General features: G+C 40.1%; 1 protein-coding gene across 2 annotated transcripts; it reads left to right on the top strand.

Moving 5' to 3' along the window:
* Window positions 1–21,707, top strand: B3GNT2 (UDP-GlcNAc:betaGal beta-1,3-N-acetylglucosaminyltransferase 2). 2 transcript variants are annotated; one of them, XM_053460642.1, is made up of 2 exons: window positions 1–447; window positions 20,344–21,707. In XM_053460642.1, exon 2 carries the CDS (start codon window positions 20,353–20,355, stop codon window positions 21,544–21,546), a length of 1,194 nt encoding a protein of 397 aa, XP_053316617.1. In that variant the 5' UTR covers window positions 1–447; window positions 20,344–20,352; the 3' UTR covers window positions 21,547–21,707. The 2 variants fall into 2 exon arrangements, with proteins under 2 accessions (XP_053316617.1, XP_053316618.1); XM_053460643.1 differs by lacking the exon at window positions 1–447 and adding an exon at window positions 1,384–1,567.
* The last annotated feature ends 1,538 nt before the right edge of the window (window positions 21,708–23,245 follow it).

The following is a 23,245-nucleotide window of genomic DNA, read 5'->3' as shown; positions in this document are numbered from 1 at the left end:
TCTAGGGGCAGTAGCGGGTTGATCGCAGATGCATGTTCGGTGCGCTAAGTACTGAGAACACACCCGCGGAGAGGACCCGGAGCACGGAGCCGGTCGGGAATCTGAATTACTTACAGGAGGCTTGTTTTTCCACTTTGGGCTCCTGGGCGCCCTCCCACTCCTTCAGCCTGGGTCGGGTCTTTACAATGCAGTGGCCGGGATCGGAGTCAGACCAGTGAGCACTGCTTGGGATCGGAGTCCGCCCGCAACAGCTTCTCAACAGCTGGATCACCAGTGGCGCCGGAGCCGTCGCTGCACCGATTCCTCCGTTTAGCGGACACGGCGCGGGGGGTGTCCCCTTAGATGAAGCCCCACTGCTGCGGGGAGATGAGGCAGCGGAAAGAATGAGCAGACATTGGCAAGACACAGTCCAGAAGCCGCAGCCATCCTCCCGAAAGAGCATTAAAGGTAAATCTGGGCTGTGCCGGGGGAAGGCCCAGTCATCGGTGGTTTGTTCTCCTACGCTATGTGCGGCAACAGGGTGTCCTTTCCCGGTATCTACTGCTTTTTCTTCCGATCACAGTCTCCCAACGGGTTCGATTTAACTGTCTCAAACTAGCTCTGTGGGTACGGCGTCGCCAATTTACTATCACAGGGTGTGTGGCGTAGTAATTGCACTGAAAGTGAAGTTGTTTTTCACCGTTGTTCCCTGACATTGTGGTGCGTGTTGCGGTTGTGCCTGCTTCCTCTGTATCGCCCTCCCCCAAAACACACCGATCGCTACAGCAGCCGGATTCTCACAGATCCAGGACCTTGTCCCTCTGTGATATCAGGCACTAGAGACATATTAAAAACATAGCGTTCTCTTTGCAAAGTTTTTTACTTTACTGGCTAGAGTGGTAGATACGTGGATCAGTCTCCCAGTGGATGTGGTCGATGTTAATCCAGTAAAGGCATTTAGTGAGGGATGGGAGAGGCTCCTGAATGTAAGACGAGACAGATTTAGGACCATTGGACAGACTAACAGGCCCAATGGTCCCTGTCTCCTGTCACGTTTTGTGTATGTAGGTATGTATGGGGAGAGCGGGGTAGTAGGGTGATGGATGTCTGCCTGGCCGGTTGGTGCTCTGCGGTATGTGTCTGCGCTATGTCTGTGCTCCTCTAACGTGTGATGCGTTATATGATAAAAGACGGCCAGACAAAAGTCTACAATAATAATCTACGGTCAGACGGAATGTTTCTGCCACCGTTCCCTTCCACACACACAGGGCGTCTACACGGCCAACGCTGATGAACTGATCTGCTTTACGAGACATTTATGGAGCTTTTGCACGCAAAAAAAACACCTGATGGCTCATGAGGCTTGTAGTCAGAGACCGCAGACAGTGCATTGACATACGTGTAACGATGTGTGTTATATGTATAGTGTGTGTATATAATGTATGGCATTCACTCTGGATCTTAGGCTTGGTTACCCAACTATAGGGTGCCTTTCATTAGGCCTGAAGCAGTCCTGCTGTCATGTGTCACTTACATGGTTAAGTTGGTTTGTGAGTGTCCGTGCGCAGCTTACACTACTCTGAAAAAGGTGAGTGTGCGGAGCATCATCCGAGGTGGTAGAGGTAAACACGGTGAGGGTTAAATTCAGTCCTGAATGTAAGACGAGACCAAGCGCTGCGTCGGTAAACACACTGGTGGGCTGGATGAGTCTCGTCTGCCACCAAACGTATGTTTCTGTACGTCCAGAAGAAGAATGCTTGTTAGAGTGAGCACAGTCTTCACTGAGTGTTTGCTCAGCTTGGCCTCTGCTGGCTCCCTTCGGGCTCCTCTTGCAGGCCGGTGTTGGTGTGAGTTGGGAGCAGCTGGTATTTGTGAAATCTGTGTGTGTGAAACCAGAGACTGCCGGCTTGGCAGAGAGCGGCGGTTGTGGCAGAACACGGACATCTGATCATTGACTGCTTTACATGCCTGTCGTCTGCTGTCCCTATTTATTCTTCATCCCCCTTCAGAGCGATCGCGCTTCACATGTTTCATTTAATATGCGTTGTCTTTAACAGAGTGTTGCTTGTGACTCTCTAGATTATAAGCTTTTTAAAAATGTATCACTTCGCTTTTGTTTGGAAGAAGTGCAGGACGGAAGCTGTTGGCGCTATATAAATAAAAACAATAATAATAATAATAAAGCCCGACCTCTGCAATTAACCATTAGAATGCCCATTGTCGCTTTTTTGTGTTAAACAAACTTTGGCAGTAGGAAAGAAAACAAGATCTGAAATGTGATTTCTGTTTAAATATGCGACCCAGATATTGGGATATTCTGTCTGGTGAGACCGTAGCGTATGTTTGCGTCTCCATGAGCTCTGCCAGGCAACCCCTCTGTAATCTATGAGCTGGGCATGTCTACGGTAAACGAGGAGACCTTAAATGAATGCACCATTTAGTTTTAGACAGAACTAATCCCTTCGCATAATCTGCATTACTGCGTTTGATCAGTGACTGTTCCATGCGCACTAATCACAGCTGGTGGCATATTCCGGGCCAAAAAGGGGTTTTACCCCCAATCCGATTATATTAATATATATATAATATTATATCATCTAATAATATATTTTATTATTATATACATTGTGCTATAAAACGTGTCGTGGAAAATACGTTTTATAAACGCCTTTAAGTGATACGGTTTTGCGAATCTACTTCATGGATTCTTTTTGGCTTTGCGTTAATAATAATTTATTATAATATATTGTGGTGGTCATTGCTGCCGCCCATCCCGGTGAGAATATTTTCAAGTGCTCTGAGTGACTGGAAAATCCTATTTTATTTTCTGTACTTTTATCTAACAATATATTCATTTCCACTTATTTAAAAGCTTATCAAAAAATCTTAGCCTCTCCTTAATAGGACATCGAAAGCTCGTCTATATAGTACAGTCAGTCATGAGTGCCTATGGAGGGAATCTATATCATTTATATTGATAGTTATATATCATTACTCCAATGACATTCAACGAGGAGAAATGTAATTATATATAAATGTGTGTTTACAGAACAAAACGTGCTGTGTGTTATTTCTACCTTTTCTCGTATGTAGTGGGCTAGGAGAGGCAGGTCCGGGTGGGCGATAGTCCTCCTGCCGCAAAACCGGGGTACAGATTGCCCTCTTCTGTGGTCAGACCCACCATTGTGTGCTGCCCAGTGGGCCACTTACAGGGGCCTTCATATACTGCGTTAAATTTAAGGCACAGATGTCCCAGCAGCACCCTGTGGTAAAGATGGCCGCTGCCGAGGTGATGGATGGGGGGGTACTGCTCTGGGTCAGGCCTAGCGCAGCACCAAAAGATAAATACACCATATATATGTGCAGAGACCCGGGCTCCTTACCCACCGGAGTGGTTTCCGTGGACACGCCGGTGTCATTTTCCAGTGGAAGTGATACTGAGCATATTAATGCAAATAATTGTATTAGTAATTTAATTTAATAATTGGAGAAGCAGCGAGGACTTAAATGAGTCAGCGGTCTAAGTTTATAACTCCAATGACGGAATGACACATGCTTCATGTATGCAATAAATGTATTTAATATTGGGGGATAGAAGTATACGAGTACTAGTCACTATTTTTATAGGGATTCAGCTCCTGGGTTTTAGAACGAGGGTAGATCCGACCGAAGGAAATACGGGAACCAAAACAAGTTATTTCTCTTTTTCTTTATCCTCCATGTGGGTGAAGTTGCCGTTTTCCCAGTCATCGGATGTCTGTTTAGTTTCCGTTTACTGAGTAATTGTCAACGTGGACAAGTTTGCTTCATGAAACTGGTCTGGAAACGGCATATAGTCACCCATCTTCCCACAGCGTCAAACCTACAGTGTTTTATAGATCTTTTTTTTACAGATTTGTTGTTTGGGACACCTTTTGCACATATATATATATATATATATATATATATATATATATATATATATATATATATATATATATATATATATATATATATATATATAATCTTTAATGCATATTGGAGGCTATATGTTATGAGAATTTCTTTAAATTGAGATAAAAAAAATGAAAATCCTGGAGTTTATCCAGTTTTCATGGAAACTTTCCATCCTATGCCCCCGCATTAAAGGTGCACTCTAGCCATCGCCGACACTTTAATGCATATAATAGCTTAATTTTTAACATTCAAAAGGCTCCTTAACTTTTAAGAGATGCATGATTGGACGTCAGTACTCCGCTGCCGCTAGCTCAAGCACTGCCTCTCGCAAGGTTTCTAGGGGTCTAGTGAGACCCCCCTATACAATTTCAGTGGGGGGGGGGCACTTTCCTCGCTTTCAGTAACGAGAACTGGAGAGAATCATAAAGCGGGCGTTTTGAGAAGATCAGCATTTTTCTTTTGTTACCCTTGGTGTGCTTGTTTGCTGGTGAGACTGTCTGGGGCAGGAGATCGCCCCTTTAATCATACTTTTTTGGGTTTTTTTTCAAAGTATTTAGCCTTTTATTGCATTTTGACCTATTTCTGTGTTGACAAACCAGCCCCTTCCTATCCCGAGGACATGCATTCACTAGACAGGATTATTTTTACTGTTCGAAAGAGGTCAGACTTGGAAACAACATCAAAAATAACGCGTAAAAATGTCTAGTTACCTGTTTTTCTATTTGCCCCCAAAAAGCAAAAAAACAGAAACCAAACTTCAGAGTTAGTGACACTTGGATCGTTATACCGAGGCACACAGAATGCTATTGATTAATTAAATCGCACAGTAGACCTGTTTGCATTTAACCACCATATCAGAATTCCACGGTTAATAAATAACCCAATGTTTATCTGGAGTGGCTTTAGCGAAGTTGTGACCAGGAGTATTGAATGTGTGTCAGGTGACGGGCAAATCTGCTTAGCCGAGCTTTTGCTGTTCATACAGAGGGATTTTTGCTTCATCTATCCTAATTCTAGTTTTTAGCTGTAAGAATGTAATACTTTTTGGCTTATTTGTCTTTCCCTGCTTACACAAAGGGTGCAGCTGTTGCTTTTGTGTTCATTTTTTTTCTCCCTTTCCTGTAGAAATTACCCGTTGACCTGGACAATGACCGTCTATATGTGTGGCTCATGTGGCCCTGGGTTTAGGCGATGACCTGTCCTTTGTCGTTTTCTTGTAGGACGTATGCTATATGACTTTCAGTAGGACTGTTGCAGAGCAAGCCCTGTAGTTATGAGCATTGATAAAAAGGGCCCTGGCCTTTAAATGTTGTGTTTAAAGGTATGAGTCCACCATAGAGTAAGAATAAACTCTTGGTTGTATATGCAAATTCAGAAGTACAGCGATGATGTCGTAGCTATTCTCTCATTTTCCTGTTCAGGTCTTTTGTGACCATATATAGATGTCTATATTATCATATAAGGATCTTGTTATAGCAAGTATATCTTTTTTTTTTTTTTTTTTTTTTTTTTTTTTTTTTAAATGTCATATGCACTGTAAAAAAAAATAATGATTTAAGCCAAAGTCCAGGTTACATTGGTTTGTGGAGACTACTTCTTCTCCTGCTGGTTTTACTAGACTCTAGAGAAACTCTACCAACCTAAAAAACACCCGTCAATCGAGTAATATTGGGAAATCTGGAAGTCTGGTTTCGTCTGATTGTCGTTTACACAGTAGAGACTATTGAGCAGAGCAATTCTCACCTGTTATTTCTGTAGGTCAAATGTTATTTTATATACTACTTATGTCCTGTTTATCCATTTTACAGCACTGTGGAATATGATGGCGCTATATAAAACAATAATTAATAAGAGACAGCTGGGAAGCATGCTTAAATTGGTTAGTGTGATAGCGGGCAAGGGGACAATCTTGTATCTCTAATCCATGTGTTTTTCATTCAGTATATGTATATCGTCACCAAATAAATAGTTACGTCTGTGGCCCTTTGGTAAAGACTATGGATCCTTCTACGTGCCACCTGTCAGTGGATTTTGTGAAGCTGATGACCTCCCCGTACACAGTGGCGCTCCCAGCAAGTCCGTGTGACGGAGGAAGGGTAGGAATGACTGGGGGAGGTTTACTACCTTTATATGAATAAATAAAGATAAGCTAACAGATCAGGAGTCCAACAGAAGGCAAAATACATTTCATTACACAAAGCAGAACTGCGTGAGTACGAGCGAAAAGAAGGATTTAAAAAATATTTTATAAAAGATGATTTAATAACACCGCAGCTGCTTAATACAAGGGCACAAATTAGGCCGGTATCAGCGTCCATTCTCCTTTGATTTATGTCAGGCCTGTCACCCTTTCATCGTTCGGCAGGGCGAGCAGATGGCTCCTTTTACCCGTTTATAAAAATACATCATGCAGGGCAGTGTGGTTTTCAGAATCCCCATTTAAAGGAGCCATCTGGTCTTTTAGATTGAGTCTCATATGAAGTATATTGTATGGCTGCCTATGTCTTTAATGAGGAGTTATTACTACCAAATTCTAACACCACTTATAGCTTGTGATTTTTGTTTGCCAGCACGGTTGTTCTGGAGATATGTGGTTTGAAAGTAAAGGGTTATTTCACCCCAGGAAGCTAAGACGTGGCAAAAGACTGGAAAACCACTCCTTAATCTGTTGAGGTCACCCCACCCTTGCACGAAGCTTCCACCATACTGAAACACTAATTCAACAACAGAGGAAGAGAGAACATAACCCTCCATTACTGATTTTCATGTTAAATGCCTATTAGTGACCATTTTCCATGGACTCCAGATCATTTTACTGCACGCAAGATCAGTTCAGACATTCTTTAGTTTTTGGAGCTAGCAAATAAGACTTGTGTCACGTTTCATCTCCTGCCTCCAGCTGCCTCTACCGAAAGCAGGAAGCATACTTTAGTATGCTTCCTGCATGTGCTCAGTAACTCGCATTCATAATACAAATACAGTTCTGGGGACTGGCCAGTCGTTCCCGGTACCTGTCTTTTCATGTAAAGGGAGACTGTAGAATAACTCGCGGGGAAATCTAGTTGAAGCCAACCTCCTCAAAGGAAACATTTGGTTCTAAAAACATAAGGGTTTGTGTTTAATCCCCCCCCCCCCCTCACAGCTTGATTGGATTGTATTTGTATAATCAGCTGGTCTTTTCCAAAAAATGAAAGTAGGCCTCTATGGAAGTGTGTGTGTGTGTATATATGCATGTATGTGTTTATATATATATATATATACACGCTATTAAATCCAACCAATGACTTGTATGTATGTAATTGAAATACAGAAGATAATGTATATAAATACAGAAGATCGTATATATTATATATATATATAATTTGTACTTTATTTGTTAGTGGGATAGCGAGGTAGTAATGACAGTCAAAATTGTAAAAAATGTTAATTTCTTATACTAATCTCATGTTAAGTATATATAATATATATATATAGATATAATATATATCTCTATCTATATCAAATGTATACAAAAGTGTGTGTTGTGTATGTAAAAGGAGTGGTTTGAGATCGCCCACAACTTCAGCACTGAGTGTCTTTTGTAAAGTAATCTCGAGGGAGCAGTCTCTGCACAAAGACGGTCTTACAGGATGCGGTCTCTGTTCCAGGAAAGGTACGATCGCTGTAGAAAAACATTAAATTAGGGAAATAAACAGTATTAACTGAAATTTCTACCAGCTGAAAAGACGTTGTAGGTCAGGTGATCTTTTCCAGAACATAAGGCACCAATAATGACTTTTAACAGCAAAATGTATAGGACAAATACTTAAACGTTCTTGAATTTGAAATTTAAAACAGTTTATAAGTATTTATTCCAGGAAAAAGAGTAATTTATTACTAGAAAGCTACAAAATTGTGAAAAGTATTTAAAGGAAGTGCACCATAGCATCACCAGCAAGACATTCTCCCTCTTCTTTTTACTTTACAGAGAGGGTAGTTGATAAATGGAATAGCAACCCATCAGAAGCGATAGAGGCTAATACAGCGAGGGAATTGAACATGCAAGCTATCCTGAGTCTAAGACAAGATCAAGAATTGATTAAGGTCTGAGTCGTTACGTAACGAGAAACAGGCTGAGTAGATGTGCCGAATGTTTCTTATATGCAGCCAAATGTATATTAAAGTACTTAGGAAGTTCTTTATTTGATTAAGACTGCAGCGATCATTCTCCAGAAGCAGACGATTACCGTGGCACATGCACAAGGTGGGCCTTGTTATATCCCTTAGAAATCTGTGTCGCAGGGAAAGAAAGAAATGTATAGAGGGCCTTTTTCTTGCAACGAAAAATGTAAAATATAAGGTTACGCCTGGTGAGCGAATGCATGATAGGGGTATACCTTTTCCATAACCAGCACGGTGTAATTGCTCCGCTTAGGCATACTTTCACAATACGGTGTTGCATAGAAAAGTCATATAACACATTCTAGGAAATGAATCAGACTTTACTGTAGTATTTACAACACTTGTTTTGGCCGAAACAGTGCGTATTATTACTATACTGGGGACTTCACCCATGGTTTTGATCTCTGCTCGCGCTGGGAGAACGTTAGGCCATTGGGAGAGTTTACTGACGATGACCGATGTATGGTGGGAAACGGTGGGATTTCGGAGTGCTGATTACGTAGTTAATTATTGCGTTCTGTTGTATATGATCTACGCTACATACAGGACCTCATTAGGATCAAATATCTTAATCATGGCTTAGTGTCCGTTTGAGGGCTGGACGTTGTTGGTGTCGGAAATGGGATATATTTGGGAAAAGGGGATTCTAGGTGCCGACACACCTTCGTCTAGGGGTAAATAGTTTAAATCCACGTAGCTCGAATAATCACAAGAAAATGCTGATTTGATAAGAAATGGAGGGTTTAATACTGTGATGAAGCCTATGAAGGCTAACACGCACATTGGTAATGAAGATGTATGGTAACAAGGATGTAACAGAGATGTAAGTAACTGCAACAAGTAAACATTGTAACCAGGTATTTGGGGAGACAATTCTTTGGGACAATCACGTTTACAACATAAGATCAAAAGCCTCGAGCTAAACAAAAGCTTCAGGTTTCTTATACAGATCTTATCACACAGACCCTACTGCTTTCACAGACAATACAATACATGATTTACATTTCGGCTACATTCGCACTTAAATAAAAGCCTGTCCTTTCTATGAGCGTCTGAATTCAGCTGGCCGAATGTTTAGTTAGGTCAGATCACTTTAACTCCTTTTACACCTGTAATGACTGTAATTTATATTTTTAATATAATTATGTTATAATGCTCCCTAACGGGTCCGACATAGTCTGCATGCTACCTCCGCAGTTGGTTCTTCCTAAGAGCTCTCGTTTGTTCATGATAACGTCTTTCTGGGAGAGCTTATTTACTTAAATTCACACAAAACAAAAATGCATATTAAAGCAGGGGCCATCATCTTGGTTTGGATCTAGGAGCTAGCCAAAAGATTTAGGAGCCAAATTTTCCCCTCCCCAATAATGTTTTCATTTAAATTTATTACCCCCTGGTCTGTAATTACAGAATGTTTTGTGGCTATGCAATGTAAAACACACCTTTCTTAAGTGCTGCACACTTGTGGTTGGGAAGACTAGATGGGCCGAATGATATGTTAAATGCCGTCACTTCCTCTGTTTGTACATTACTGCTGTTAACTTCTTCATGACAAGGGTTATACTCACACTACATGATGACACACACTCATGCGACTGTCATACTGTAACATACACAACACCATACATGCTAACATAACACATGCAGACACACACTCTAACACTATTCACACATACACACCGAATCTGGCACTATAGTACAGTACACATACTGACTCTGCCACCATACATTTACACACACACACACTGACTCTGACACTGCATTATACACTTACATACACCACGAAAGAGGTGATGCAATGCACTTCTGGAGCAACAGCTTATTCTAACGGTGAGTGGGGTTTTCTTCTCTTGCATTCACCTGGCTAATGCATGAATATTAAAGTGTTTTTAGTTTTAATGCGCATTCTTCATTGCTGAGACCGCAGGGCACTGGATACCTACCTGGCATACATGTTTCCTAGATCTAGTGAGATAATACTGTAAAATAAGCTTTGATTTATAAGGACACTGGCTGTTTGAAGATATACAGCGTCCTTTTAACCTCCCATAAGCATGGCATGCAACAAGCCTGCTCCCCAAAGAGGATATGTTGAGTTAGGTTTCTGAGAGTAGTCATGGAAACTTAATTGGTATTCCTTTTGGACCATCTGAGTTTTTGTGGTTCCCCAGGGGTCAATTATATAATGCCTTATCCTCGCGCAGTAGCAAATTGTAGGGTTTTGTGACTTACTCTTTAGGACAGTGGCTGGTGGTAGATCTGTAGTATGTCATGCGGTGCGTGGGACACAGATATTCTTATCATGAACCGATGAGGTCAAGCAAGATTAAAACAGATGTGTGTATGTGCAACTCTCTGGCTCATGCAATTCCACCCCAGTCGAACTTTTGTGTATGTGTTATTTTTTTTAATTAAAAAAAAAAAATTAAAAACTGAAAATAATGCAGAAAATAATAAGTCTGAGACTTACCACATATATTATTTAAAAAGAAATGATTTGGGGATCAAATCTCTTAAGCAGGCCCGGACTGGCCATCGGGCACACCGGGTATTTGCCCGGTGGGCCGGGCCACGGCAGGGCCGCATTGACTTTAGGGGCTGATGGAGCTGCAGCTCCAGGCCCCTAACCTACCTACGGCCGCAGTAACGCAGGGCACAAGGGGCACCTGCCCCTTAAGCCCGCCGCAACTGCGACCGGGTCCGCCACTCTAAGGGGCCGGGAAGTCCCCACCAAGGCCGGCCTTACGGGTCTGCGGCCGCACAGGGTTTAAATTAAAACATCGGGGTTTTTTTTTACTTTATTTAACATCCTCCATGTTAAATAAAGTTTTTTTTAACTTTATTTAACATGGAGGATGTTAAATAAAGTTGAAAAAAAAAACCCCGATGTTTTAATTTAAACCCTGTGCGGCCGCAGACCCGTAAGGCCGGCCCTGGTGGGGGCTTCCCGGCCTCTTAGAGCAGGGCGCCACACTCCAGGGGGCGCGACGGGGGGGCGGTCCGCACCGGGTGCCGCTCATCAGGGGCTGCCAACTTGCGGCACCCGGCACTCCTCCAGATACGGACAGTAATGTCCGCCACTGGAGGAGCAGGCTCGCAAGGGAGCGGTATCGGAGGTCTTTAACAGACCTCCGGTTCCCTTGAGTGATTTTAAGCCGGCTTCAACCCGGCTTAAAATCACTCAAGGGAGCCGGAGGTCTGTTAAAGACCTCCGATACCGGTCCCTTGTGATCTGCGCGGCAACAGCTGTTGTGCGCCGGGGTTTGCTGTCAGATCCCGGCGCACAACACTGAAGCCGCGCCCACCGACCCGGTGACCCGGAAGAAGACAGAGAAGACAGAAGAACTGAAGAAGAGGAGCGAAGAGGAGAAAAAGGAGCTGTAAGGAGAAAAGAGGAAAGGTAGGAAAACATTCAGTGAGAGTGGATTGGTGTATATATGTGTGGATTGGTATATATGTGTGGATTGGTATATATGTGTGGTTTGGTATATATGTGTGGATTAGTATATATGTGTGGATTAGTATATATGTGTGGATTGGTGTATGTGTGTGGATTGGTATATGTGTGTGGATTGGTATATGTTTGTGGATTGGTATACGTGTGGATTGGTATACGTGTGGATTGGTATACGTGTGGATTGGTATATATGTGTGGTTTGGTATATATGTGTGGTTTGGTATATATGTGTGGTTTGGTATATATGTGTGGATTAGTATATATGTGTTGATTAGTATATATGTGTGTGGATTGGTATATATGTGTGGATTGGTATATGTTTGTGGATTGGTATATGTTTGTGGATTGGTATATGTGTGTGGATTGGTATACGTGTGGATTGGTATACGTGTGGATTGGTATACGTGTGGTTTGGTATACGTGTGGATTGGTATATACGTGTGGATTGGTATATACGTGTGGATTGGTATATACGTGTGGATTGGTATATACGTGTGGATTGGTATATACGTGTGGTTTGGTATATATGTGTGGTTTGGTATATATGTGTGGATTAGTATATATGTGTTGATTAGTATATATGTGTGGATTGGTATATGTGTGTGGATTGGTATATGTGTGTGGATTGGTATATATGTGTGGATTGGTATACGTGTGGATTGGTATATGTTTGTGGATTGGTATATGTGTGTGGATTGGTATGTGTGTGGATTGGTATATGTGTGTGGATTGGTATACGTGTGGATTGGTATACGTGTGGATTGGTAAGTGTGTGAGAGTGATGGGTGTTATGCTGTACCATTTCCAATGTCTTTTTCATGATCTAATTATGCTCTAAAGTACATCATAACTCCCATCACTCTATACTGTTCCATACAGTGGCAGAGCTGGGAGGCAGAGGCCTTGCACCCCCACCGCAGGACTCCTGAAAGGTAAGTGAACTTTAAAGAGGGAGAGGGTAGATAGTTAGGAGGGGGTAGTTGCGGCGGGCTTAAGGGGCTCTGCGTTAATGCAGCCATATAGGACCAGTCAGTCCAGTCCTGACTGGACCTATTTTAAGGTGGGGGCCTGGAGCTGCAGCTCCATCAGCCTCTAAGTCAATCCTGCCCTGGCACAGGCGCGGTCGCAGTTGCTGCTTGCTCCGGCAACAAGGTAAGTAGGGTGAGGGAGGGGGGTGCAGTGAGAAGGGGCAGAGGGGGGTTAGATAGTGAGAAAGGGGGAGAGGGGATAGATAGAGGCGGTACATATTGAGAAGTGGGGAAGGGGGTTACATAGTGAAAAGGGGGAACATAGTGAGAAGGGGCAGATAAGATGAAGAGAGGGGGTAGTGTGAATGCGTATGAGAATGAATGAATAAATGTGTGGATGAATTGTGTGAATGCGTATGACAATGAATTCATGTGAGGATGAATTGCTTGAATGATTTGTGAGACTGCATTAATGAATGTGTTAATGATTTGTGTGAATGATTAAATGCAAAGATGGTACGGGTGGGCTTTAACAATAAATAAATAAATAAATATGGGCTGCTCAGGCTTAAATGCCCGGGCCTATTTTTTGTCCCAGTCCGGGCCTGCTCTTAAGTGTTCATTATACCGAACCCTTACAAAACATTCACTTCAATTTGGCACCGTGAAAGTTTTCAGTACTTGGGAAAACAACCTGTCCTCAAACTGTTTCACTAAGCTCATTTGACAATATTACAAAAGGTATTTCAACTGATGTCGCTAGCCAGAGCACTAGCAGGGCCCTACTAATATAATTATTATATAATATATAATCAGATGAAACGCAAAAACAGCTACCGTGTGCTAGGATGTTACCCTTTAAATGCAATGTCTAGTGCCAGAACAGTTTTGAATGATATTCTTATAAATGGGAATTTCGTGTAGGGGTTTAACAAAGAGATAACAATTGATTTGTCTTGGATACTTTTTATTCAGGAATATGTTATTAATATATTATCTACTAGTTTTTTATTTAATTATCTAATATAATGAGTAGGTGATGGTAGACAGACTTTTGAGACTTTTTGAGCCCCCAAATGTGGGGGGTCGTAAAGTATATTAGGACATGTCCTGAACGACCCAAAAGTCAGAGAATAATCACATAAAATGAAATATTGAGATCCTGCGTATGTATTGTGAGAGGGTCCAATATGAATGTATATTTGGATTGCCCAGGTTGTATCCTTTTGTTGGGTACCAAACATGCCCAGCTGGTGTATTTCTCCCCTGAGAGATGAGAATGGCTACTTTCCAAAACAGATAAACCAAGTGTGTTTGGTGTCTAAAGATTCACAAAGACATGAAGAATATGATTAAATCAAAATGATAATGGTATATTGTAAATGGCTAGTTTTGGGAAGACTACTGCATTCTCAGGTAGAAGTCCGCACTGGGCTCTTGACAGGTATGATGGAGTGAACCATAAACTGTCAACGCCAAACCCCTCTGACCCACCGGGGGGGGGGGGGGGGGGGCATTTTTGGAACAACCAGGGTTCAATATAAGAAGATTGTAGATCTTGAGAGAAAGCTCTCTTTTCTCTTAACAACTGCACGGAGAACCTTATATATATATATATATATATATATATATATATATATATATATATATATATATGTGTGTGTGTGTGTATGTATAAATATATATATATATATATATAATATTTTTTTTCCTCCCATTTGATTTTGTAACTTGCATTCTGAATGTCATTTATTTCTGTATGTTTGTACACAGCACTGTGACGTCTTTTGTCAGATTAAAAGTTTAATTAATCAGCTCATGTCTTTGCTCTCTAATTATATGAACTCACTCTTCTGTGAGATACATTACCAAAGGGTCAATTATATATATGTAAGGTTGGTATAATATAATTCTAATGTGTTTGGGGTAACCTAAGACGCCCGGATATAAAGTCTTGGTGGTGGCAGCAGCAGCAAGTTGTGGGCTAGGGGTATAGTGTAGGAGGGATTGCTGGGGTTAATTTAGTGGTTGCTGGGACTAACAACAGGTAACCAGGGATCTGGTGTCATTAACCCTTTCACTGCTACACTCTCCGCACTGTCTCAGCCGGGCCAATAGCCCGTGTTGGTGACAATCAGTATGAGCACCATGAAGTGAAACGAATATTCAATCTACTAACAACAGACTGAATTAAAAAAAAAAAGCAGCAGGATAAGGGGACGCATCCACTGCGTATCGGGCTGCCTTGTAAATCTCATAGTTGCCAGGGAAAGGCACTGGGCTGTGAATGTTTTCGTACTCTCAAGTCTGTACAGAGGGTCATTTTATGAAAGTAGAATTTATATGTGAAGCAGTTTTATATGTAAATGGTTGCTCAGTGTTTGCCATAAAAACTGCCCAGCACTGTATCATTTACATAGACCTTCCTAAAACAATCTTTGCCGTTAAGGTTTTTTTTTTATATATTAAACATTGGCGTTTGTGACATATTTATAAAATATATGCATGAACTGAAGATATCCGATCTTTCTTACACAACCTAAAAAATATATTGTGCTAGTGGACCTCATAGACCTTTCTTTGAAATTAATTTCTTGGCAGCTTCTGAAACGTGACAGATCACTATAAATGGCCTTCCAAAAGATAGCACGCTATTCTGTGTGGTCCAGCGCACGCTCTAGAATAATTAGCATGTTGAACATACATTATATATACAATATCTTGTAACGAGTTGTTGTGTTGTTGCTCATGGCAGCGTAGGTAATACATACCATCCGTAAACCAAAACATATTAAAGCAACTTAAAAACTCTTTGGTCAGTGGATCAACCCATGTACTTCTTCTAGTAATTGGGCCAACATTTATGGTGCATTATGGTATTTTTGATGAGCACACCGCCTGCTCTCCAAGAGACAGACAGATAAAAATACATCTCATCTAATTTCATTTTTCCTCATTGCAATCTATGCGGGCATTGTGATCGTGTGTATTACCATGCTTGTATTCAGCTGCATGTAAAACAGTTTAGGAACAGATAAGCGTCGTTTGGTTCACAAGTTGTTAGTAACTTGCTGATAGTTACTAGTGTTCCTCGCAGTATTTGTAACGAAAAGGACAGCCATCCCAGTGCTTTTAAATGTAGACCGAAGTTTATTAGCATTTGCCTTATTCTCATTATAAAGTTCTATATAAAAAAAATCATTGTATTGAGTTTGCCCTAACACATTTAGCTGGGGAGTGGGGAAAGGGCAAAAGGATCACCCCGAAAATGTAAAGAGACCACTCGACAATCATACACATTAAAGAGCATATGATGGCTGGAATGTTCCTTTCAATAGCCCTGGCCCATAAGGGGTTAGGACTGAAAACCTTAGTATATTATTTCTCTGAATTGTCACAAAAGTTGGGTTCTAGGATATGCCCTGCTGCCTTCCGCGATAGCAGAAATGTTCCTTGGAGTTTGCTTGTGTCCGACATGCCTGTTTATACCAGGGTTGGGAAAAGCTTGGATTGTTATGTGAGATGTAAATCTGATCGTTTTATATAACAGCTTCTTGGAGTGCTGCCGTAATTCTGCAGATCATGTAAATCACTATATTAGAGTTGGGTAAAGGGAAGACCAATAAACTACGCTCAGAAGCTTGGGTCACGTGTCTATGGTTCTGCAACTTCTCAAACTCCATGAAGCTCACACATTGACATCTCACCACAAAGTGCATTTTATGATTTATTTTTTTCTTTTAAATTTTGTAAATTGTGTTTTTATACTTTATTTTGTTTTGTGAAATCTATACAGGTCTATTGGTAGTGCATGGTCACTTTAGGTCTGCCTGGTCCTCCTTTGGATAAATACAACTGATTTGCTTTGAGCAAATCTCTTCGGTGTTCATTATACTGAACCCTCACAAAACATTCAGCCTAACTGCATTTCGCCACTTTAGAATTTTTTTAGTGCTTGTCCTCAAATTGTTTCACTTTGCTCATTTGACAAGATTACGAAAGGTATTTCAACTGATGTCCTCCTAGCACTAGCAGGCCCACAGTAATGTAATTAATATCAGGTGAAACACAAATGCTTTAAATACAATATATATATAGTGTCAGAACAGTTTTGAATGATATTCTTAGTAATGGGAATTTCATGTAGAGGTTTAACAAAGAGATAACAATTGATTTGTCTGTTACTTATTATTCAGCAGTATGTTATTAATCAACTGTTACAATTGTTTACTAGTTTTTTTTTATTTCATTATCTAATATCAGTAGGCGACGTAGACTCTTGAGCCCTACTTATTGTGTGCGCTTAATTATTATCAGGAATCGGTATGAGCGCTATGAAGTGAAACGAACGTTCAATCTACTAACGGACGTATCCACTGCTTATCACGCACTTTATTTTTGTTCTCCTTGTTGGTAGCAACTGCATGACAGGTCTGTTCAGAATTAACCAGAAGAGGCAGGCAGGTGGTCCTCCATGGAATATTGTTAGACCCCATTGAATAAAAACGTTCCGTTACTTCATATAGCTGAGATTTGATTGAAATGCTTTATGAAAAGTTAGACGAATTTATGCCTAGCTCAGAATGAAATAATTTGTTCTGAACTTTTTTTATTTAAAAAAAAAAAAAAAAAAACGAAGAGCACAGTAGGGTTTTTTTTAGTAGATCATTTTGTAAATCAAAGAGAAAAGCCTGCGTTTTAAAATTTTATGTAATTTATGGTAAAATCTCTAGAGAAGCAATTACCAAACTAGATTGTAAAAATGTTCCCTGTGTGCACTTTGTGCTGCAAATTAACGGAAAGGTATGTTTGATGAAATGATTTCATCACCCTTCGTCGCTATTCTTTTATCAAGTTTACTATCTGTGCATTCATGCGCTTATTTATTTGTAGTTATTATGCCTGTGATCGTAATCAATTTTTTAAAGGGAAGTACTGCAATTCTGCTAAATCTGATGAAGATATATAACTCTGTATATCACTCGTTCTACTTGGCTGTATGGTAACTGGGGGTTCCGTTTAGGCCAGAGGTACAAGAAAAGAGGCTTTTGCTAATTTCACAAAATAACGTATTTTTGTAAGTTTGATCTTTTTATAGAAAATGTATAGGACAATGTCAGCAATAATGCCTCTAAATCATTAACAAAACATGTATGCGTTATTCATAAACATGCTAAATGCATTCCAATTCTCTAAATTATTCTGTTACAACTACTGAAATAGTTGGTGTAAAATTTAAGTATGTAAAGCCCCTTAAAGAGAAACTCCAGCCTCACCAGTGAAGAACACATATTAAAGTACTTAAATACATACGTCAAATGCTAAATAATGGGGAAAGACCTAAATTCATAAATCGATTCTCATTATTAATTTACAGGGAGCGCTTGGCTATCGTGTGCATTAAGGTGCATATAATGTCATAGTATCCCTTTAATCAGCTTGAAACCAGTAAGGTATGGAGATTTCAATCACAGTGCCTGATCGGAGGCTGTCTTTATACTCCTCAGGCCAAATACCAAATGTGGAATCTATAGTAAGCTGAAACTTGGAAGCTCCAAAGAATGGCAAAGTAGACCATGCAAGGAAGCCTTTATGGATGATTCTTCAACATTCTTAAGGTTGGGGACCTTTTTGGGATGATTTTTAAAGAAACTTTTTACGTAAACCCATCTGTGACGCTTTGTCATATTTTTTTTTTTAATCAAATCTAGTAAAACAGTTTTTTCTTCGACAAGCAGAACCGACACAATACGGAAAGGTACTTGGTGGTACAGGGCCGAGGGAAGGAAAGAGTATATTTAGATTGAGAAGAGATGTCGTGCACATGTTTGAGCTGCCGACCGCTTTCTGTCCCTGTATACTATCGCACAACGGGCACAGGATTTGTGGTATACATTTCAGTGTAATTGTGGTTGAGCTGTTTTTTTTTTTCTTCTGTGCAAGCAAAACTAGCACACAGAATGGATAGTCTGATGTCTCATGGATCCTCCGCAACAAAGAATGAAAATTCAATTGCTTTGATTTAACTTATTTAATTTACAGTACAATTACCTTTAGGAGAAGCTGCAGTTTTAGAGCTGCAATGTAATACGTCCTGCCTGGTCCTGTTTTCGATTAAAACAGCCAATCAGTGGGAAGAAAAGGCTCTAGTTGAAATCAATGGGAGCATTTTCCACATATGTGCACCTGGGGGTCTCGCTAGGGTCCCTGGCATGCTGACCGGCGGTAAACGTATCACATGACAGCTGGGGTGTAAGGAAAGGGCCAAGTGCATATGCGGGGATTCTGCAGAACCTCTCTGCTTTCGCAATTTAGTTACTATGAATATAAACGATTGTATATGCGTTAAAGTGCATATGAGACTTGTGTCCCTATAACTTAAAAAAAAAAATTAGCTCAGTGTAATGTGGAGAAACACCTTGGGTTTAATTTATGGTATCTACTGGCCTCCAGAACTGCTGGAACCAGAGGGTTTGAGAGTAAAGTAAAGTTTCTGAAAAGTAAAGTTTATTATTGAGACATAATCACCACGATTATAACAAGGCTGAATTGAGGAAAGCATGGTGTGTATCATTTAGCTGTGGTTTTCCTAAGAAGTCATACCGAGCCAGACCACAGTATTAACATTAGATGTTTTTTTGCCTTTGTCATGTGGTGAGCCATCTAATGTACCGTGAGAGCTAATTGCCTACCAATTAGAAAGCAACCAAGTCATTAGTGGTTGTGTTTGAAGATCGATCTGCAGAAAACTTGCATTGGTTGCTTGGAGGTCCTACCCCATGACGTAACAAAAGGTTTGGTTTACTGCTAAAAACTGAAAGCAGAAGGTGTCTTGAGGAGTAACGGTCAGTCTGATATTAATCCGTTACTAATTTACTTGGTGGAAGCTCTACAGGACATTCTGTAAACCTTTTCCCTGTTAAATATTAGTTTTCACCCTCTGTAAGACGCACTCAAACTGGCCTTGGCTTTTGTGGTGATATAACAGGTATTCTTTAAGTACTTTCCATGCTTTCTTTGATTGGTAAATTATACTGGCGGATTAGATATACGTGTAACAGAAGGAGACAAAATACGTACTAATGTGTTTCATGAGACCTGAATGTCCTGTCGCATTACTTTTCATCCAGGCGTCACAGATTTGTAGTTAGAGGAGCATCGTGGGGTAAAGTGGCTTGATTTGTCAATTAAGAGTAGATGGCGCATGTCTTCTCACAGGACACGGCCGCCAGTTAGTAAGTAACCGAGTGGCACTTCCACACTTGGAAGCATCGAGAAGGGTGGTAATGAAGAAAACTGTGCGCTATAATGGAAGATGTAGTTGTGTGAGATACGTATTTGCAATCGGTACAGAAGAGGACTTATTACAATTTTAAGCACAATGGCAGCAATATTAAAAATACTCATCAGGAACTTTAGAAATGTCTTAAAAATAAACAAAAAAACGATATCAATAAAACTATTGACATACCAAGGGAAATGCCTGGGTGGGGTATTTAATTCCTTGAAAAGGAGCAGTCTAGTCCATGAAAGTATAATTGATGAACCCTATGGCTTTTTTTTTTTTTACTGTTATATTATATTAGATATATTATATAATATTAGATGTATGTGTGTGTGTGTGTGTATATGTATATATATATATATATATATATATATATATATATATATATATATATTTCTGCTGTGAATATGCTGTGCTTTTACGTTCTAAGCTTCTATATAGTTTAGATCGATGTTACGATTTTTGAGTATGAATTAATCTTTCATGTTAGCGATTTCCTATTGTCCCAAGTAGTTCTGTTTGACTAAAACATATATTTTTTTTTTTCCACTTTCCAGGCATGAGAAATGAGTGTTGGAAGGAGAAGGTTAAAATTGGTGGGGCTCCTTACGATGGTAAATTTCTTCATTTATGTCATTGTGGAAGTATCAAAAAGCGACAGCCAAGACAAAGATTCAAAAGGGCAACTCCTAATACCCCGAGACAAATTCTGGAAAAAGCGTTCCGCGAGTAGTGCTTACTGGAACAGAGAACAACAGAAGCTGGACAGATTGTATAATCCAATCCTGAACTTGCTTAATAATGTTACCGTGGAGGATCTGGTAGCATTCAACTCAAGCCTTTTAAATTCCTGTGACATGGATACAAGTGTCCAGTCCGAGATTAAAGACTTTGAGAACTTGCCAGATAGATTTAAAGATTTTCTTTACTATTTAAGATGTAAGAACTATTCTTTGGTGTTGGACCAGCCCCAAAAGTGCAAAGACAAACCTTTCTTGCTCCTAGCCATCAAGTCCCTGACACCGCAGTTTGATCGAAGGCAAGCCATACGGGAGTCTTGGGGCAAAGAGCTGAAAATAAATAACATGACTGTCGTGAGAGTGTTCCTACTAGGAGATACACCGACAGAGGACAATAACCCTGATCTTTCAGGTATGGTGAGGTATGAAAGTGAAAAGTACAAAGACATTCTCCTTTGGAATTATAGAGACACATTCTTTAATTTGACACTCAAAGAAGTCCTTTTCCTCAAATGGGTTAGCCATTCCTGCGCAGATGTCCAGTTCATTTTTAAAGGAGATGATGATGTGTTTGTGAACACCCATCAGATCCTGGATTACTTGAAGACATTATCTGCGGACAAAGCCAAAGATTTATTTATAGGAGATGTAATCAAGGATGCCGGCCCTCACAGAGAAAAGAAGCTGAAATACTACATTCCTGAAAGTTTGTATGAAGGTTCTTACCCTCCGTACGCTGGGGGTGGTGGCTTCCTTTACTCTGGCAGTATAGCACTGAGACTTCACAACGCAACCTCCAGGGTCTTACTGTATCCCATTGATGATGTGTATACTGGAATGTGCCTTGAAAAGCTTGGACTTGCTCCAGAGAAACACAAAGGATTCAAGACCTTTGACATTGATGAGAAACACAAGAAAAACATTTGTTCTTACTCAAACCTAATGTTGGTACATCCCAGGAAGCCACAGGAAATGATTAGGATTTGGTCCCAGTTACAAGACTCTAACTTAAACTGTTGAAAATGTTGAAGACGATCTGTGCCTCTCAAAGGGTATCTAATATTGCACTGCAGATGTTGGGAGGGCTCAAGCTAACTGTTATTGTCTCGGTCACACTGAATGTTTCCAAAGACTTTGTCCGCTATGTGTATTTAAGTCCTTAATAGCAAAAGTCTTCTGTGTGTATTGTTCCTTTTCATTCTTTCATTGAACCGGCGTTTTTACCCCTGCACCCTTCTGAATGCTCGGTTCTGAATGCAAAATAACTCTAGGAATCAGTTGCATGGGCACATTTTTCCTCAAGGGTTCCAAACATTGACACTTTTTTACTTATAGCGTCGGTTGATTTTTTCCCACAGTTGTAAAGGTTCGGTGCGTGTATTTGCCCGGTCTTCAGAGGAGGCAGCTTCAGGGGGTACGTTAAGAACGGCCTGCGCTGCCTGACATAAGGATGCTGAGGAAACGTCGGCTTCTGTGAAGATATCTGCTTTCATCCATCTTGAAGTTCTGATTAGCTTCAGCAGAACGTGTTTACTTTCTTTCACATATCATTAGTCTGTTGTGTTTAATTTATCCAAATTTTTTTATTCCACCAGAACTCTGTGGTCTTCATATTCATCTTTTATTTTAATTTTTTGAAGTTGGTGGTAATTTGTAATGTGCACGCTGTCCATGTGCGTAATATCCATTTCTTCGTTCACTTGAGGCCTTTACAAGAATAGTCAGGGTGTATAACAGGCGTTATCCCAACATAAATCCAAGCCGTACATGTATATCCTGTCAATGCACTCAAAAATAGAAAAGCAATTTACCATTATTAGATTAATAATATGCTTTGTAATGTCAGTTCTGCATTTGCCGTTTGTGTCCTGGTACATTAAATGCGAAAATTGTCCCTTCTCCCCCTCTGTAGATTTTAGATTGATTGAAATCATCCAACACATCACGTGAAAGGCACAATTATGTGCATAATAAAAATTGGTCTTATTTATCTGTTGATATGTGTATTGTCTTCTGCGTATCTAAAGCATTTGTTGTATGTAAATAGCATTGGCTAAATAAGGCTGCTGGAAGACTACAGAAGAATAAATAGAATGATAAGCCGTTATTTTTTTACTTAAGTGCTGTATAAAGTTAGTAGCCTTTGTGGTATCGACGTTCCTTTACCTCTTGGCAATTTTTAAAGCTAGAAATGAAAGATGGGTGCTCCCTTTATTTTGGATAATCTATTTTTTTTAGACACTTATAGAATGACATCTTGAAAGATTTAAATGTAGAGATAAAGTTCTATTTATTTTAGTCTTGGTGTAAATGCTGTTTTTAAACACTTTTGCATTAATGGGCAATGCCAGTCAAACTCCCAAATCTCCCAAAGGTGCTTCTTAGTTTCATTAAATGTGTCATTTTAAGCAATCCAATATATAAATATATATTTATTTTATTAGTAATTTAGAGGTAGGGGTGCCAAACTCATACTGATGAGCTAGAGGAGTGTTTAACCCGAACCTGTCACCTCTTCCCATTCAAATTTATTAAAAAATAAATAAAATGGACCCTATAAGGCACATACATGGTAGATTGTGCCTTGAACTGTTATATTTCTAGATATAGTAGAACTTCTAGACCATAGATTTGTTAAGCAAGAAAATAATTTTTTATTTCGAAAGAAAGGTATATTTTTCTACCTCCCAAAATCACACATTTTACTGAAAAAGAGAGA

Source organism: Spea bombifrons, chromosome 3 (genome assembly GCF_027358695.1).
Source record: "Spea bombifrons isolate aSpeBom1 chromosome 3, aSpeBom1.2.pri, whole genome shotgun sequence".
Taxonomy (NCBI): domain Eukaryota; kingdom Metazoa; phylum Chordata; class Amphibia; order Anura; family Pelobatidae; genus Spea; species Spea bombifrons.
This window is presented reverse-complemented; position numbering and strand designations above follow the sequence as displayed.

What these genes read in the sequence shown, in the direction of transcription:
- B3GNT2 (XM_053460642.1), top strand. Translation starts at nt 20,353, where the DNA reads ATGAGTGTTGGAAGGAGAAGGTTAAAATTGGTGGGGCTCCTTACGATG.